This window comes from Manacus candei, unplaced genomic scaffold (genome assembly GCF_025592945.1).
Source record: "Manacus candei isolate 608988 ecotype Guabito, Panama unplaced genomic scaffold, ASM2559294v1 h1tg000053l, whole genome shotgun sequence".
NCBI lineage: Eukaryota > Metazoa > Chordata > Aves > Passeriformes > Pipridae > Manacus > Manacus candei.
The window spans coordinates 4,204,834-4,223,268 of record NW_026138101.1 but is presented as its reverse complement, the minus strand read 5'-3'; the positions used below and the strand labels follow the sequence as shown (position 1 = coordinate 4,223,268).

General features: G+C 49.3%; 3 protein-coding genes and 2 non-coding genes across 7 annotated transcripts in view; 2 read left to right on the top strand and 3 right to left on the bottom strand.

The window, feature by feature from the left end:
- Positions 1–1,913: 1,913 nt before the first annotated feature.
- Positions 1,914–1,996, top strand: TRNAL-CAG (transfer RNA leucine (anticodon CAG)). Its single transcript has one exon. It is a non-coding gene; the product is annotated as a tRNA-Leu (tRNA).
- Positions 1,997–2,124: 128 nt separating this feature from the next.
- On the bottom strand, positions 2,125–2,207 carry TRNAL-CAG (transfer RNA leucine (anticodon CAG)). Its single transcript has one exon. It is a non-coding gene; the product is annotated as a tRNA-Leu (tRNA).
- Positions 2,208–2,920: 713 nt separating this feature from the next.
- Positions 2,921–5,837, top strand: PLLP (plasmolipin). Its single transcript, XM_051801948.1, has 4 exons — positions 2,921–3,044; positions 4,413–4,586; positions 5,023–5,142; positions 5,223–5,837. Exons 1-4 carry the CDS (start codon positions 2,931–2,933, stop codon positions 5,334–5,336), a joined length of 522 nt encoding a protein of 173 aa, XP_051657908.1. The 5' UTR covers positions 2,921–2,930; the 3' UTR covers positions 5,337–5,837.
- A 1,729-nt stretch (positions 5,838–7,566) lies between these two features.
- On the bottom strand, positions 7,567–14,598 carry ARL2BP (ADP ribosylation factor like GTPase 2 binding protein). Of its 2 annotated transcripts, none has more exons than XM_051801950.1 (7): positions 14,493–14,598; positions 13,561–13,678; positions 11,500–11,561; positions 10,438–10,544; positions 9,714–9,799; positions 8,387–8,483; positions 7,567–7,637 (listed from the first exon to the last, which is right to left on the bottom strand). In XM_051801950.1, exons 2-7 carry the CDS (start codon positions 13,596–13,598, stop codon positions 7,575–7,577), a joined length of 453 nt encoding a protein of 150 aa, XP_051657910.1. In that variant the 5' UTR covers positions 13,599–13,678; positions 14,493–14,598; the 3' UTR covers positions 7,567–7,574. The 2 variants fall into 2 exon arrangements, with proteins under 2 accessions (XP_051657910.1, XP_051657911.1); XM_051801951.1 differs by having other exon boundaries at positions 13,561–13,675; positions 14,493–14,581.
- A 352-nt stretch (positions 14,599–14,950) lies between these two features.
- The window catches only part of RSPRY1 (ring finger and SPRY domain containing 1), a 37,211-nt gene continuing 33,726 nt past the window's right edge, over positions 14,951–18,435 (bottom strand). For both annotated transcript variants that reach the window (XM_051801906.1, XM_051801905.1), the window contains one exon: positions 14,951–17,612. In XM_051801906.1, coding sequence (XP_051657866.1) covers positions 17,516–17,612 — 97 coding nt within the window. In that variant the 3' untranslated portion in view covers positions 14,951–17,515. The remainder of the gene's footprint in view (positions 17,613–18,435) is intronic.

Here is an 18,435-nt window from a genome sequence, read left to right as displayed (position 1 = left end):
CACCTTCGAGAGGAGTGCCCAGGGGTTTCCTGGGTCTGTGAGATCCTTCTGGAACCCGAGTGTGTTGCACTCGGTGGATTGGGATGTCACTTTTACTGAATTTTATAGAGGTATTTTCTAAGTGTAAAAAGTATCTTTAGTTTGAAATTATGTAATCTTTGTAACACTGGCTAATGTAGCTTTACAGCCATCAGCTTCAACACTGTGTAGGACCGAACAAAAGGGCACTGTGGGGTTTGGTAGCCAGAGGTTTCTCTTTTGATCCTGGAGCCTGTTCAGCTCCAGGCTGTCCCAGCCTGCTATGTGATGCATGGGTCATTTTTCTATTGTGTGCCAAGTTGGATGGTCAACTGTAAGGATACATACATGTCTATCCATGTACTAAGTACTTCCTGTTATTTCATTTTAATTTATTCTCTCCAATCTGTAGCTCTCCAGCTCCATGCTACACTGATTTTCCTGCGAGTCGAGTTAGCAGCAGTTTTTCTGTTTGGTTGGTTTGGCTTGTTGTTTTGGTTTCTTTACTGTAGGACAAGCAGATACTTGCTCCAACATTGGATTTAACATATGAGATTGGTCCAGCAGATATAGATGCTGCCATCAAGACAATAGGCAGCACAGCATCCCTCCTGACAAACGAGGCCGGTTGTGCATCCTAGAGTGTTGAGAATGTGCATGTCGTGACAGTCGTGGTACTTTTTTACCATTGGGATGCACTTCAGGATGTTCAGCCATTTGGCCCGCTGGACTGGTTACCTGTTGGACTGTTTGACTTCTCCAGGTTACACTGAGGTGCTAACATGCTTAATTTTAATAAAGTATATTTTGTTTTCTTACGTTTCCCGTCTCCTTGTGGTGGATATATGTATTTCTGAAAGGTTGGCAGCTGTGTCTTGTTTTCTCTTTGTCATTCCTCAAGAACTCCATGGCTGGAACAGCAGGAATATCTTTACACTCATGTAGGGTGAGGAAGAGGAGTCTGAGACTAATAGCTCTAAACCAATCTGAAACCAGGGACTTTGGGATGTGGAATTACGATTTCAAAGAAAGTACATGCAAGCTCTCCCCTACCTTAGGCTGGTTCATGGAGGGCCATGCCTTCTCCTTCCTCCATCACGCCTTAGACAGGAGGAAGGGAAGCCTCCAGTCTCCAACAATTGTAAGCAGCAAAAAATTTCAGCTGTGCCTCAACTGTCACATTTTTTGGGTTGAACTGGGAATTGTTAAATGAAGCTGCGGGACTGGGGAGGGGATTGTCCTGCTCTGCTCAGTGCTGGTGCAGCCTCACCTTGACTCCTGAGGGTAGATTTGGGCACCACAGTATAATAAGGCTATAAAGCTTTTAGGGAGCATCCAAAGATGGTGAAGGGTCTAGAGGGGAAGCCATACAAGGAGTGGCTGACGTCTCTTGGCTTGTTCAGCCTGGAGAAGAGGAGACTGAGGGCAGAACTCACTGTGGGCTGCAGCTTCTTCACGAGGGGCAGTGGAGGGGCAGCTCCTATCTCTGCTCTCTGTGACAGGACCCCAGGGAACAGCTGGAGCTGTGCCAGGAGAGGTTTAGATTTTAGGATATTGGGAAAAGGTTCTTCGCCCAGAGGATGGTCGGGCACTGAACAGGCTCCCCAGGGAAGTCCTAGCACCAGCCCTGGCAGAGCTCAAGGAGCGTTTGGGGAACGCTCTCAGGGACAGGGTGGGATTGCTGGGGGTGTCCTGTGCAGGGCCGGGAGCTGGACTGGGTGATCCCTACGGGTCCCTCCCCGCCCCGGATACGCTGTGGTTCTGTGAGTGTTGCCCCCGCGGCCGGGGGGCTGCCCGCGCCCACCGCCGGGCCCCGGGAGGGCGAAACATTCCCGGTGGGCCCCGAGCCGCGGGTCCGGGCCGTGTACGGCGGGGCCGGGGGGGCGTTCAGCGGTGTCAGGATGGCCGAGCGGTCTAAGGCGCTGCGTTCAGGTCGCAGTCTCCCCTGGAGGCGTGGGTTCGAATCCCACTTCTGACAACTGGCTGCTCTTTTGCGCTGCGCCCCTCCCTTTCCGTCGATTAATTGTTTTTAATTGCGTCGTTTATTTTAATGAGGCTCCCGCCTCCTCCCAGCCAAAACAGGGCGGCGGGCGGCGCAAAAGGAGCTGTCAGAAGTGGGATTCGAACCCACGCCTCCAGGGGAGACTGCGACCTGAACGCAGCGCCTTAGACCGCTCGGCCATCCTGACCTGCCGCCGCTGCGCCTCCCCGAGCCGGGCCCCATCATCCCCCGGACGCCGTGAGGGGGCCGGGCGGGGCCGGGGGTGACACCGGGTCCAGCCCCGGGTAACGTCTCCAGTAACGACCTCCGTGATGACACCAACGGGGAGGAGGGGATAATAGTCCAGAGGGTCCTGCTGCTACCCACAGGGACCTGGATAGGCTGGAGAAATGGGCTGACAGGACCCTCCTGGAGTTGAGGGTGGTGAGGCCCCGCCACAGGTTGCCCAAAGAAGCTGTGGCTGCCCCATCCCTGCAAGTGTCCAAGGCCAGGCTTGGAGCAACCTGGCCTAGTGGAAGGTGCCCTGCCCGTGGCAGGCGATTGAAACGAGGCGCTACAAGGTCACTTCCAACCCAAACCATTCCAGGATTCAACAAGGAACACCGTGTGTCGCGCGGCCCCCGCGGGGGAGCAACGCCAGGCAGCGGGATGCGCTGTGGGACACGGAATGTCCCCGGGGCACCGAGCGGGACACGGGCTGCGCACAAGGCTCGTAGTGTCCCACACAGAGCATCGCCAGGACGGGAGGAGAGCGGGGGGGCTGTCCCGGCGGGGGCCGCCCTTTGTCGCCGGTCCCCCGGTGCGGGGACACGGCGGGGCCGGGCGGAGGCAGCGGGGCGGGGGCAGCGCGGGGCTCGGCCCGGACCCGCCCGCGGAGGGGCCGTGCCGGGGCCGTGCCGGTGCCCGCGGCATGGCGGGGCTGCCCGGTGCCGCGCGCGCCCGGAGCGGCTCCCCCGGCACCGCCCCGGCCCTGGACGGCACCTTCCTGTGCTCGCCCCTCGGGGGGCTGATGGGCACCCAGGCCGTGAGTACCGGGGATGGGACACGGCGGGAGCGGGGAGGGCATCACCCGCTTGGATGCTTTTCTTCGCAGCCCTGGCTGGAGGCAGCTCGGGCTCCCTTTGGCTGCCACCCCATCCCCCGTGTCCAACCCTAACCCTGAGGCACCGCAGCACCCCCTCGTCCTTCCCTCTCTGAAGCCAGAGGAAAATTCGGCTTCTTGTCCTCACACCCTTTGCTGGTTGTAATTCCACGCAGTTCCCATTGCCAGGCACGGCTGATCCGCGTGGCCATTGGGTTGGGGGGATCCCACAGGCAGTGGGTTGGGGGGGGGGGGTGTGAAGCACAATGACCCCAACTGAGGTGTCCTGGGGTCGCTCATGGGACGCTCTCGTGCTCCCTGGGCACTCCCAACCCTCCAGATTGTCCTCCAGGCTTTGGTGGCCGCTCTCAGACAGCCCAAGGGTCTCTGCACCAGTCACCCTCCCCATTGCTTCAGCATCAGAGGCGACCACAGAATGAACTCCCGCTGCCGCTCCCTCCTGGCACCTCGGGTGCCACACGAGAGCACACGGGTGGGAGTTCAGCTGCGTGCGGTGCCACGTGTGACCTACCCCAGGGTCTGCCCACGGTGCTGCCCCGCAGGTTTGCTTGTCCTCTCTCCTCGGGGCAGTGCTGGTGGGACAGCAGTGGGATGTGCCCTTAGAAGCCCCTATGAAAACAGCTGGCGTGGACCTGGCTCCAGATTCCAACCCCTGGGCATGGCTGAGCTGGTTGTGACACAGGAACAAATGCTCAGGGAAGGGGGTGGGAAGGATGCTGCCGGGGGTGCCTTGCAGGAGCGCCAGGAAAGAGGAATGGGACCAAAACCAACAGAAGGGACCCTTCAACCCTGCAGCTGGTCCCACCTCTCCAGCCCCTTGCTCGGGCCGTACCATTAAACACACTTGCCCATCCACTGAGACCCACTGCTCCCCAAATCCTCTCTCCTAAGGGCTCCTGCTTTTCTCCCCCAGCAGCTGGAGCAGGGCAGCTCACACATGCCACCTCCCACTCCTGGAGGAGCCCCCTAAACATGTTTCTGCCCAGCACATATTTTGTGATCACGAGTGTTAGAAATGGATGTGACAGACAAGGAGGCATTGTCGGGGCAGCCGAGCACCAGGGCGTTGTACGCGGGCAGGACAAAGGCTGTTGTGTTTCTGCTGTGACAATAAGTGGTGCTGGTTTACGCAGGGGCAGAGCAGCTCTCCAGAGAGCCCTTCTGCTCCCCAGCGTGCCCCTGCATCCCTGGAGCGAGGGGGACCCAGCTGCTGTCGGTGCTGGTGGGCAATGTTCTGTGTTCCACCTGCAGGAACCAGCCCCTGAACACCTTCCCTGTTTCACCCCACAGGTGCTTGGCTTACTGGTGTGGTCTCTCATCGCTGCCACAACGTACCACCTCCACGCGGCCTACGGCTGGGTGATGTTTGTGGCCCTCTTCTGCTGGATACTAACACTCCTTTTCTTCATGACTTACCTCCTGCAGCTTCAGCTGAAGTTTTACGTGATCCCCTGGCCCCTCGTGGTGCGTAGCCGAGAGGGAGTGAGGGAGGGCCCCAAGTAGGAAACAGCTTGGGGAGATCTCTGAGAGGACCAAAGCTTCAAGCTCTTCTGGGCTGACAGAACAAAATCCCCTGCACTTTGCACAATGACATTCTTAGATTGTGGCCCTCAATTGCTCAGTGAGTATTCAAAATGCAGAGTCCTGTGTCAGTCCAGAGAGTTAAAGCCGGGTTTTGGTGTTACTGCTGGTGTCAACCAGAAACCTCTCAGCATAACCTGGAGAGCATTTAATGTGATGTTAATCCAGAGTTTGTTCCCAGTGTGAGGGGCTGGGCCCTTTTCCACTGGTTCTCCTGGGGAACAGGGAGGAATGTGAAACTGAGCCTTTTGCTCATCCCTCATCCCAGCATGCACGAGCCCGCGCCCAGGCCTCACCACCTGCTCTTTGCCTCCCCCAGCTGATGATCTACAATGCCGTGGCCACCGTCCTGTACATCACCGCCTTCGTCACGTGCGCGGCCGCCGTCCAGCCGACGTCCTGGCGGCAGTGGGATTACAACCGGAGAGCCGCGGCCTCCGTAAGTACCGGCGGGCAGGTGAGGGCTGAGGGGCTGGGGCAGCCACCGTGGTCACCCGGGGGGGTGTTCTCCTCTTCCAGTTCTTTGCAGGTGTCACCATGATCATCTACGGGGTGAGCACCTTCTTCAGCTTCCGCGCCTGGAAAGGGCTCGGCAGCAACGCGGCCACCAGCCAAGTGACTGACCACGCGTAAGGAGTGGACAGCAAAGGCACCCACGGGCCGCCCTGCGTCAGCTCGTGCCCGGCTCGGCGGCTCGGAGCCTCATGTGCCACCAGGGCTCGCCTTGGGACCAGCCTGTGCTGGCAGCAGTGGTCAGCACTGGGTCACGTGGATGCTGCTCTGTGGTTTCCGATGATGCTTCCAGCTGACGTGCCCACAGCACCGACCGGCGTCAGCACCGACGGCCTCGACGGAGAACACGGACTCGCTGGAGGCTCCTGCTCATCCTTGAGGGTCACCTGGATCCTTGCTGGAGCAGCTCCACTGAGGGGGCTCAGCCAATGCGGGACACTGATACTAAAATTCACTAAACCAAGCCCAGGCTTCCCTCTTTGCTCATTCACAGCTACAGTGTAAGTAATTGCAATTAACGGCATGCAGAAACGGTGGCAGAGCCAGAAGGTGGAGGCGAAGCGAAGGAAGGAGTCCTAACTGCTCTTGTGTTGATTTCTAACAACTTGAATACAAATTTTATGCGTTAAATAAAAACATTCCTAAATCGACCACTGAAGTCTGTCATGAGAAAGTTTGTCTTGCGAGAAGGCAGCACGCAGAGCATGGCAGGGACAGCAGAGATGTCACTGCAGAGGTGACTGTCCTTCCCCGTTCCATGTGGGTTTTACACCTGGCAATAGAAGGAACAAGCCCACAGGGCTTTAAGCACATACACACTCAGAGCCTGCATCCAAACCACAAGAAAACACGGGAGGTGCCAAGGCTTAATCACTCCCTGCTCCCCACTCAGCACCACACCCCCCTCAGAGTTCACCTAATTAACCAGCAAGTCAGTTTTGCCCCTTGGTTGCAGGTGGTTTTCAAAAATGAAAACCAAGTCTGCAAAAGCTCAGGGAACACTTGCAGGATCAGCACCTTGGGAAAGCGCAGAACCGCTGCTCACCTGTGATGCAGATCACAAATTCACCTTCTGGGCGTTTGTCAGAACTCGAAGAGATGCCCAGCCAGGCAGAGCAGCTTTTCCTTTCACACTCTTCTTGTACAAGCTAATAAAAATAGATTACATGAGTTCCAAGGCTGGTGCATGGTGAGCTACACTGCAAAACTTAGGGCATGCTCTGCCCGGGAGCAGTTCCACCAGGTTGTCTGCAGAGGCAGCCCCAGGAAATGGAGCTGCACTGATGGAAGGTGAGCACTGAAAAGGAACCAGACACACGGCATTGGCCCCTGACAGATCTGCCTTTATTTGGTTGTCAGTGAGTAAATCACGGGTCATTTTTCCACAGCTATGAATATATATAGAGAGATATATATAAAAATCAGGAACAGCAAGAAAATTAGTAAAAAAATTAAATTAATAAAAATTAACATGGTGGGTCACTACCAAAATCAACAGGTCTAAATAGGAAGTTTACTTACACAGTGCTAAAAGACACCAGTTTCAGCTTTCCAAACCCTGACACATTCCAAGTGTACAGAGCATTTCTCCAATTTCAACTACATCACCAGGCAACTGAGGAGGCAGAATCTACATCTCTCTGGGAAGGATGTGACCCAAAAGATAGTGTGCTGTTCTTACAAAGCAGGCAATGGCCAATCAACAGGAATTCTGCCTTGCCATCTTGTCAACTACTTCCCTGCACCCCCTGACTTCTCAGTTAAAACCATGGCCCTGAGAATTTCACACCTTTTCCTGCCTAAGGCCAGGCTGGATGACTTTGAGGGACCTGGTCCAGTGGAAGGTGTCCCTGCCCACGGCAGGGGCTCGGAACAAAATGATCTCCTGTGAAGCAATGCTGCTGCAAAGAAAGAATAAACTGTTCCCCGTGTTCAGCTGAAAAAGGACAAAGAACAACGAGCTCGAGCTGCAACTCAGGCACTTTATATCAGCCTGCAAAAGGCTGCCAGCAGCAGCAACAGCTGGGCACTGCCCCAAACTGCCTGGCTTCAAATGTGTCCTGGTAGACACGTTAGGAGAAGTTTGGGCAGAGCTGGGAAGGGAAGGCTACCTCTCACAGTCTCTTCCATCCACCTTGTAAAAGGTATAAAACTCCCAGAAAGCTCTGATTTGACCCCCCCTGGATAAGGGCCCCTTGGTCCTGGCCCTCCCCATCAGGCATCCACTGCCCTCAGGGTGGAGCTGAGCCCCCTCTGGCCGTCTCTTGGGAATCTCTCTTGGGAATCTCTGCCTTCCACCTCTGAGACTAGAATAGACCTTGCTTAAAATACAACAGAACTCCCTTCAGAATGACTTGTTTAATGGTTTAATGAAGTCACCACTAACGCACTGCTTAAGTCCAGACTTCGACCTTCTTTTTCCTAGAAAGGAAGAAAAAGAAATCTGTGACTCCAGGATGTTCTGGAATAAGCAGTTCAAAAAATGAAATAGGCAGTGTTTGTTGCATCAAATCAATATAAAATTACGTGTTATTTGAACATCTGTGATTGAATGTGAACCCAAAGAGATTGTGCAGGAATCCCTGGGGTAAGGGGAAAAACCTCATCCAAAAACTTTAACACTTTTGTTTATTTCTCCAACCTGCACAGAGATAAGGAGAAAACAAATTCTCCTCAAAAAAAATTCTGGACATACTAAGGATAAAAAGAAAACTAAAAAAACTCCCATACTATAGAATCAGAATGGTCAAGGTGGGAAGGGATCTCTGGAGTTCATCTGGTCCAAATCCTGTGCTCAAGCAGGGCCACTCAAGACCATGCCCAGAGACCTGTGGAATATCTCTAAGGATGGAGACCCCACAACCTCCCTAAGCAAGGTGTGCCAGAGCTTGGAGACCTTCACAGTGAAAAGGCGTTCCCTTCTGTTCAGTTGGAAATCAATGTTCAAAGATGCAGAAAGTGTGTGTTTCTAAAGAACTGCTCACTCATGTTTTCTAAAAATGAGCTTAAAAAGACACTCAGTGAAGTCATTTTCCTTTTAATCCTGGTACAGCCTTCGATTAAAGGCTGCAGCCTGCTGGAGCAACTTTACCTTTGGTACTCCCAGGGGGAGCTACACAGAACCAACAGCCACTGTGCCAGTGAAAATAAACAGTGCGTGACATACTCACAGCTCTGTATTCCAAGAACATCTCTTTGAAAGCCAGGAAGTCCGTAAATGTGAGAAGCAGATCAAATATATCACCTGGCATTTCATCTTTGCGCTGTCTACGGAGAGAAAAAGTTGGGGGGGTGAGAAAACTCTGCCAGAAAAATTTGTTATTTTAAAATGGCACGAGGCCAAAAAGGACAAGTAGAACAATATCACTACTTAAACAAGAATGTTATTACATGTGTATCATAAAGCAAAACTGTGGTCAAGGATTACCATGCAGTATTTCCAATCCAAGTACATTATTATATTGATCTAAATCCAAGACCTAAGAGTATCATATCAGTCCTTGAAGACCTGTGAGTCAACAAAAGTAACACTCAGTAGCATTCCTCTATTTATTTATCTTGAGCACTGAAACTGCCAGACAGTTCCTTGAAAGGTGAGAAAGTTTGGAGAGAGGCACAGATGCCCATCCACAGTCCTTAAGAACAATTACTGACAAACCTTAGTAGAGGATGAAAACATTTTGGAAGAAAGGCTCTGAGCTCCCCTTGTCAGCAAATTTCAACAAGACTTTCCTAGCAGTCAAGGGTTGGGTTTTTGTTTCTGGTTTGGTTGGGGTTTTTTGTTTGTTTTGTATTGTTGTTATTGGGGTTTTTTAGTTTGTTTTTCTGTTTTTGTTTTATTATTTCTTAAAAAAAAAATCTCCTTCAAAAGGAACTTTACCTTAAAGAGGCTGTTCTCTGTGTGTACTATGTGCATCCAGAGTAGATTCCCAATTTAAGAAACATTAAAAACTAAACTGATTCAAGTGTTTTAAGATACTCATGTCACTTGATTTCCTTATTCAAGGGGCAAACCAGTGATCTTTCAAAAGTGATCTCCTCATGAAGCTGGTTAAGCTGAAGTGAACAAATGCAAAAGCTGAACACAAACCAAAGTCTTCTCTGAACAAGAACTGCAATAAAGGAATTTCATCACGTGACTCTAAAACACCACCAGGCTACTGAAGTGCCTGGAAGAGATAAACAAGACCCAACGTTTTAAGGGTTTGGCTTCAAAGTGACAAGAAGTATGAAAATCCTCCAGTGTTCTCATTCTGATTTCTCTTCCTACCCCTTAGAACCCAATATATTTCAGTATCATAATTCTGAAAGAGTAGCAGGACACGCTGAAGGCAGGAAAAGTGGTCAGTCATTGCCTGCATAAACAATCCTTTTTTTTAAATTAAAGAGGAACCATTATCTAAAGGGAGAATTGTCAAAACTAAATTTTAATCTAGATTAAAAAAATTGAGAGGCACATGAGCCACACCCCCAGCCAAAATCAAAGGAAGGACTTACTGCAAGGACACTGTGAAGGCGACCATGTCGAACCCACGAATGCGATCAAGCAACTTCTCTTCAATGTATTTCTCTACTAAAGAGATCTGAAAAAAAAACCCCAAACAAATCTCCCCTGTAACATCACAACACATTTCAGAAGCAGATTTCAAAACAGCATCCTTGCACTGACACCTTATTGACACTCTGCACGATCCTCACTGGGCACAACTGCGGATTCCTCGGTGGGGCATCGCTGGGTCTGTTCTCACACCAACCCTGAGGCAAGAGCTGAGCATGTTTTTGCTGGGGATGTTGGTGAGAACAACCACTGACTACCTATATCTAGTAATTATGTCCTATTTTTAACTCATTTAATGGTATTGACAAGCAGACTGGTCTAGTTTCTTAATCGTGCTTTGCATGAAGAATACGATTGAAGTGTTCAATACAGGAAATAATACAACTGGGAAAGAAGAAACTTTGTTAGCTCAGATGTTAAAAACACATTATTTAGTACTGCAATAGGCTAAATTTCTATTCAAGAATTACACAACTTCCAAAAACATCCCTAGAAAACAAGGAGAAAACACCCTTCTTGTCCACAGATCGTGGCTGTGCTTCTGAAGGAGACAGCAGGCACAATGCTGGATCTGCTCCATGGAAGCCAAGTATTTTATATAGGGGGAAGACTAAATAAAAATAAAAAAGCAGTACCTATGAAAAATAGGAAAAGGTGTCTTACATATTCATTAAAAATGTCCGTATAGATGAGCTTATTTTCTTCTGAGTCATCAAACTCCTGGTAGTGCTTCTCCAGAAAAGACCTCTGTATTAGCTGGAAATCGTCATCTGGGCCACAACAAAAAAATGCATCATGCAGTTATGAGTTTAGTCATTCTTTCTGAAACACAAAACCCCACATTCACTGCTCCTCTGCCTCACACCAGCACTGCAGCTGCTGCTGGGCCACCACCTCTGCCCCATCTGTGAGGGGACACAGGCTGCTGGTGGAGTGTCAGCACAACAGTCCTCCTGCTCTGTGTTTGTTAATAAAAGTTGTTTATTCTGAACCCCTTTTTGTTCTGGCTCTCAATCCAGCAAAACACCTGTATTTTTTATTAAGTGGATACCTCTTCCCTACAAGAATTCAAAGTAAGTTTTCTTTCTCCTTGAATTTAAAAATATTAGTGAAAATCAGAGATTAATTTTAAATTGATTAAGGTTTTTTTTTTGCAGCTGTGGAAGGAAACAAGAATAAAAACGAACATGGCAGGTCACTACCAAATTACACAGAACAGGTCTAAATAGGAAGTTTACTTACACACAGTGTTAAAAGACACCAGTCTCAGTTTTCCAAACCCTGACACATTCCATGTGTACAGAGCATTTCTCCAATTTCAACTACATCACCAGGCAACTGAGGAGGCAGAATCTACATCTCTCTGGGAAGGATGTGACCCAAAAGATTGTGTGCTGTTCTTACAAAGCAGGCAACGGCCAATCAACAGGAATTCTGCCTTGCCATCTTGTCAACTACTTCCCTGCACCCCCTGACTTCTCAGTTAAAACCATGGCCCTGAGAATTTCACACCTTTTCCTGCCTAAGGCCAGGCTGGATGGCTTTGAGGGACCTGGTCCAGTGGAAGGTGTCCCTGCCCACGGCAGGGGCTTGGAACTGAAAGATCTTTAAGGTCCCTTCCAACCCATCCCATTCTGTGATTCTCATGACCACCTTTGTATTTTGAGGTTGGCTGCAATATGTTCAGCACCCATGCTGTTGTCTGTAACCAGCTGCAGCCCTTACCCATGATGATATCTTCCAGATAGCCAACAACTATATCAAACTCCTCATTAGAGGGGGTGGAGCTGAAAGCAAAGAAAGACAGACAGGATACATAAATACATATTTCAACCACAGCAGAAGTTAAAGTCAAAATTAAAAAGTGTTAACGAAAGCCTAAGCACAAATAAACCCGTTAATTACAAGATAACTGAATAACTTCCTAGTTTCAACCTACAAAATAATCCATGACACTGATGAGAAGGCTGCTCCATGGAGATTCTCATCAGGCCTCTACTATAGTTCCTCCCAGTAAGGTGCCTAATTGAAAAAAAGAATAAATGTTGTTTTACTGGCATTACTGTCAAGGTAATTCTAGTTCTGGTGCAGAAGGATGTAAAGAGTGTAATTAGAACAGCAAATTAAGCGTTTTCCAACCCACAAATCCCAGCTGCTACCACAGTTTTCCTTATGTCCCCTTTCCTGCATTAACTGTACACGGTGATCACAGAACTCTAGACACTCTAGAGAATATTCTGAAATACTTGGTCTTGTGGAACCACTTAAACTGAAATGTATAAGAAAGTTTTACATAACTGAAGAAAATGAAATTTTTTTCTTATGCAAGAAACATCCTTATGTGCTCCAAATAAATGGGATAATCTCCTAAGTTATTCTATTATTAGCAAGCATTAAACACCATTATGGATTTGAAGTCATCCAGGAAAGAAACCTCTGGGACCAACATCAGGACACTGGATCCCTCTGCTAAATCTATTATTGTGCAGCTTGTTCAGACACAGTAAATAATCCACCAGATCTCTCTGGCATTCACAGTTTATCTTTAGTGGGGGATGAACTCTTCCTGTATTCTCCAGAAGATGAAAAACAAGCTTTTCTCACACATGAGGAAAACAAGTCTCAAGGGAAAAATTAGCCTTGATCAGCAAAAGCACCATTTAAATTCAATTAAATGTCTCCCTCTCTTTCAAATGTCTCTTTAGCAAACAGAGCAGAACAGCCCTTCAGACTAAGTTTTAAAAAGCTCATTATTTTGGTATTAGGTAACACTCCAGCGAAATTAATCCAAAAGCAGTTTAACCAACAGTTTACCTCTAATGAACTCACTCTGGGCTCACTCTGACCAGGAAAATTAAAGAGAGATTTAATTTGAAAGGGCGTCTGATCACCAAGCGATGTCCCAGCAACATTCCTGATCCGTGAAGCCTCGGGAGACGAGTGAAGCCAAGGCAAGGCCTGGAAGAGCCCGCGAGAGGGCGGCACAGGGCCGGGAGAGGGGCTGGCACGGCCCGGGCCGAGGGGACACACCTGAGCACCTCACCTGGGCTGCAGGTCACGGGCTCAGCGCTCCCCTTGGCATGCAAGGGCAGGACACTTTGCTATGGATAACCTCCACCATTTTTCCTCCCTCCAAATAAATGCCATTACTAGCTTTATCCTAACAGCAACAGAAAAAGTAAGTCAAGTAATGGAATTTTAACTGCTCCAGAAGACACTTATTCCATCTCTCTATACAACACATGTACATCCAGACACCTGCAGAGACACGGGCTCAGCAATCCTGTGATTTAAGCCCCTGTCACCTCGTAATGCCAAGCACAGCATCTAGATCAGCACACATCTTAGCATTTCCCAGTGTGAAATTTGGCTGAGGACACCTGTAAAAGGTCTCAGGATTTATAAGGAGCACACTCAAACACAGAGGGATAGTCTGTCCTCAGAACTCGTGACACAAGACGACAAACGCTCTTGAAAAGGAGAAATTTTGGATTTCAAATCAACACCCCAAAAAATAATTTCCAGCCTTACAGTGCTTGTTTTGTTCTGTCAGCCAGGGCTGCCTGGTGCTACGCTGACAGCAGTGATATTTAGTTTGACTTCACCTAAACTCTGCACTGACGTTATTCCCTCCTGAAGCTTTGCATTCTTCACCTTTGTTCTCCTAAGAGGCAGAATCTGCTAATCATTGTGGTGTAAATTCATTCGTGTAATTAGATTCCTATTAAGATATTTTAATTAGCAATTAGCTTCTTGAAAATCTGACACAGAATGTAGCATACTCACGTGGCTACACCCAAGTTTTCTCCATCAGCAGTCTCCATCGTTCCTGCCTAACCAGACTGGAAGAGACAATCTGTACGTTGCTGCTCTTAGTGGCTATTTCTTCTTTTTGGACAAACTGCTAAGGAATAACATGTGACTTTGCATTAATACAAATTCAACTGTTAAATTATCATACCCTTCCCAAACAGCAGGAGAGAATTTTTAATTATTAAACACAAGAATTCTGAAATCCTGTTCTTTCAAAGTGAAGGCTACTTCTTTTCTGTAATAACCCAAATTCTCTAGGGACCTTCTCTGCCTACCCAGAGAACAGGCTCAAACCTGCACACACCTGCAGTCAGCCCCTAGAAAGGGGTTTTGGGTCACTTCTGCATGTCTTCTGCTGAGACATCTATGACTGACCATTATAGCAACGAAGCCAGATGAAGATGCCACCCTGCTCCAGTGTCCCAGACCAGGCTCTGGACAGCGATCCCAGGGGCTCTGTGCAGCGCCGGGCTGTGTCCCCCCGTGCCCCGGGCGGTGAGCAGGGGGTGATCCATCACCCGGGACAGGGCACAGAGCGCCCGGTACCGGGGACGATGGGGACGGCCCTGCTCCCACCGCCAGCCCCCGGAGCAGCCCCGGGGCATCACCCCGAGCACGGCGGGAGGGACCAGCGCGTCCCTCGCCACCCCTCCTCAGTCTCGGCTCCTGGGGAGGGGCGAAGCCCCCCTGCCCTCTCCCTCCCTGGCACTCGCCTCACCCCCCACCTCCAAGGCACCCAGGCGGGTGGGCCGTCACCCTCCCTCCCCAGAAAGCGACCCGCCCGTGTCAAGCCCCGCCGTTCTCGGATCCACGGCCCCGTGTCAGCCCTCCCATTCCCGGGCCCACAGCCCCGCCGCAGCTCCCGCTTTCCCCACACCCCGTCCCGCTGTCCCGCCCGCACCCACCGCCCCTCACGGCCGGCGCGGCGCCCCCTCCCCTCGCGCCGTCTCCTGGGGAACGCGCCCTTCCGCCCCGCCCGCAGCCAATGGCGGCGCGGCCCCGCCGGCGCAGGGCCCGCCCCCGGCCCGCCCGCCCAATCATGGCGCGCCGGGGGCCGCGCGGGGAGGCGGTGCCGCCGCCATGGCGGGCTGGGAGCGCGTCCTGAGGGGGGGAACGGAAAGAAAACAAATAACGCTGTTAATTGTTAAATTAACCCGCTGGTAGAGCGGGTAGCCCCTCGCAGGGATAGCGCCCAGCCCGCCCCCAGGCGCTGCAGCACCCTGGGGTGACCCGAGCCCCCCACCGGCACCAATGTCCACGCCAGCCGTGCCGTTCGCCCCCCTCAGGGACGGGAGCTCCTGCTGCCACCGGCACCGAAACACCTAACCCAGCTCTCAACAGAAGGAAATAAAGAACAACAAAGAGCCTTCAAGATGTTTTTTATTGTTGAATGAACAACTTTGCTACAATTCGTTTCCCCTTCTGAGGGCCTGTGGAGTCATTGCCGCCTCCCATCCCCGTCCCCAGGGAGGGAGGGGGACGCTGCACCGGTCGTGGAGTATCGAGCTTGCTAAAGATGCCCCCGGCGCGGATGGCGGTAGAAAGCCAGTCAAAGTGTACAGTCTTTCCCTTTGTGAAATGAACAGGACAGTTCTCTGCAACACAGCTCCCCCCTCCTCTGCCACCGTTGGCTTCCTCTGCCCAGCACCAGCTGCACGGAAGACGGTCTGGGGCAAAATTTTCAAAGCATTAACATCTTTTCGATAAACACAGGCACTTAGTCCCGTGTCCACAAAGGCAGCGAGGCTCTAAGGCCACCCCCATTTCAAGAGGACAGCAGATGCCTCAAAGCCATTGTGGACCTGGGCCTTAAGAGCTTAATCTCATACAGCAGTTGATACAAATTAGGAGTCCTAGGCACTTCTGAAAATTTTACCTCAGTTAATCCTGGCCAGGGAAACCAAAGCCCTGAAGTTACTAGAATCTATTAAGGCAGAGTTCAAAATGGTTCTGTCCCACTTCTCCCCTAAAGTACAGTTTCTGTCTTTGTACCTTAGGGATAAAAAACCAATCATTGCATTTGGAAGCACTTAAAGTGATTCTGAAATACTGACACCCTCGTGGCAGTGATGGTGGTCATGTTTGCTCATTGAGCACCGAGCAGGAAGGGACTCAGCCCTGACTGGACACATGGATTACAGCAAAACATTGCAAAGTACAGTCAGTGAGGAAATGAGGTCCCCGTGGCAGATTTGCCAGTCTGACTTTAATCAAACCTTCCATCCAAGGTGGAAGAGAATTCACACTTTAGCAAAAACACTAACCAGCACACCACTTCTGGATTCAGTCTGTATTTGGACAAAAGTCAACAAGAAAATGATGGACAGAACTTTCCTAATTCACACATCTCTGGATGAAGTTCAGCACCCTTGAGTTAGCAAAGGCAGAAGGTGAAAGAAGTTGCTAGAGAGCTGGATCCTGGGACCTGTGTGCAGAGCTCAGGTCAGTAGGAAGCCAGAATGCTCAGCAGGAAGAAGCCTCAGCTCTGCTTTGTTAATATTTGATAGTACAATAAAGATAACAAATTACTTTAAAAATAAGCTACATCGCAGCATGAGAATTCACAACAGCTTCTGCTGTTGAATCACTGCCAAGAAGTGGGATGGTTTTGCTGTGAGTTGTGTGTGAATTAGTAAAGTTCCACTTCACAGACAGACAATTTAAAAAAAATAATTAAAAAAAAAAATCAAACTGTGCAAGTCTTGGAAGAGACCGAGTCGTATCCTCAGTTGGTGCAAAATAAGCAGAACTCCACTGATTTTTGTGCTACTTCACTGACCCCAGCTGTGAACCCTGATTCCTTGTAGAAACCTAGTAAACCAGTCAAGAGCTGCCTGCTGAAATGCATCCTTAACATACAAACATCACAAATGTGTAATTAAAGTGGAGCAGAGCTTCCCACTGTATGATCCCTACCAAAAATAAGTGTGGCCCCAAACCTGCTCAGAGCAGGACTGACACGTGGCAAGCAAGGTGCATTTTTAAGGAGTTACAGAATAAGACTGAAACTGGTACCCAAATAACCTTTTTTAAATAAACTGGCCCCAAAATTATCCTCTAATATTTTAAGATAGCTCAATTTTTCCAAAGTGAATATAACTTTCAAAAACAACACTGATTAAAAAAGATGTTCAATGATACCTTAAAAAATACCCAGAATATCAAATTAATTCCAGTCCAGCATTATAATTAGTTAAGAATACCTCCTGAAAATTATAACCTCACAAAAAAAGTGGGTACTGAAGTTAAAAGCATCAGAAACATTATGTACTTGAAAATACCACCGATCTTTTAACATTTAAAAACAAATCAGAACATTCTTTGGAATCACCAAGTTATTAAAACCTGTGAGTTTCTCTACAGTCTCCACACTGTCTTTTCAAATGAGTCTGTGTACAGATTCAGTCTCTGAGCAGTTCAATATCCACTGTTGGAAAACAGAGTCTCTGACCAGCAGGAGGCTACATTAAACAGGAAAACATTGGCATTCTCTTTTTAGTACTGACTTCTGCCAAAAATAGAGACTTTCGAGCACAAGACAGCACGGCCCTGTTTTAGGAGATACTCATTTTCTCTTCTTTTCTAAAATGCATTGTACGTGTACTTCCAGTGCAAACTTTTTCAGCACTTGTGACAGGCAAGAAGGAAAGGGGGAAGAAGAGACACTCCCCTCTGCTCTTCAGAGGAACCACCAGCCATAGCACGCTGACCTAGCAGCTCTCCTTACTGCTGAAACCAGCTCCCATTGCTGGCAACTGGAAATAGCTTATTAAAGGTTTCGTTTTTAAGATAAACAGATTAACAGGTTAGCATGAAATCTGGCCGTGGCTATGGTTCTATGTGCATAAAGACTGGTTAGAGATGCTTTCCCCTTTCAGTATTGGTTGGTGTTCATTGCAAACAAGTCTGTGGCATTTCTCCACGTGTGTCATGAAATGTGAGAGATCTGTCTGACTCGGGTTTGTATTTCCTGTCGACACAAAGGGCAGGTCTCCAGTTGCAAGGCACACTCCATGCACAGATCACTGAAGGAGAAGAAAAAGAGAGTCAGTTAAAGCCTGCACTTGCAGCATGAAGAACTAAACAACAGCAGAATAATATACAAGCACTAAGCAGTTTAGTCAGCCTGCCAGAGACACATAGCCAAGTTAAGTATTTCAGTGTGGAGATTGGATATTGCAAGTCAGGTGTTGGGGATCTGTCTGCAGGCTTTGAGAGGAGCTCCTGCTGCTCAGCATCTCCCAGACCTGCAGCTGGTCAGGATCACACCTGCCTGGGTTCATTAATCTCAGCACTCACTCTGGTCTGGAGAGCAGCAGCCCCAGTGCCCTGCAGGAAGCTTCTCCACTTACTGACATACACATCAGGCACATCTCTTTTTAACCTTCCAGCATTTAGACCCATGGCAAGACTCCTTCCATGAGTGCTCTAAAAACCGTAAGGAACTGGACTTAACTGGATTCATTTCCTGCTTGAAGGCAGGGAAGTGCTATTATGGTATAACTCACACTGCTGTCCCACTTTTAGCTTTTAGAGGATTTTGTGACTTGAGACAATCCATTTGTTGAACATTTGACGACTAGTTGAGTATATTATGAATTTTCTGCTCTCCTCACGTGATCTGGATTTCACAGCATCTCTACCAAGCACTAATCAGAAAAGCCTTTGACACCAGGGAATTAAGACTTGGTAGCTCAGGGGTAGCACACATACACTGTAGCCACAGTACTTCCCCAAACACACACACAATTAGGGATTACATCTGCTCAGGTCTAGGGTGAGGGAAATGGTGGGAATACTATGCTTAACTCTACTTGTCACATCCTTAAAAGAAGGGTAGATTATTTC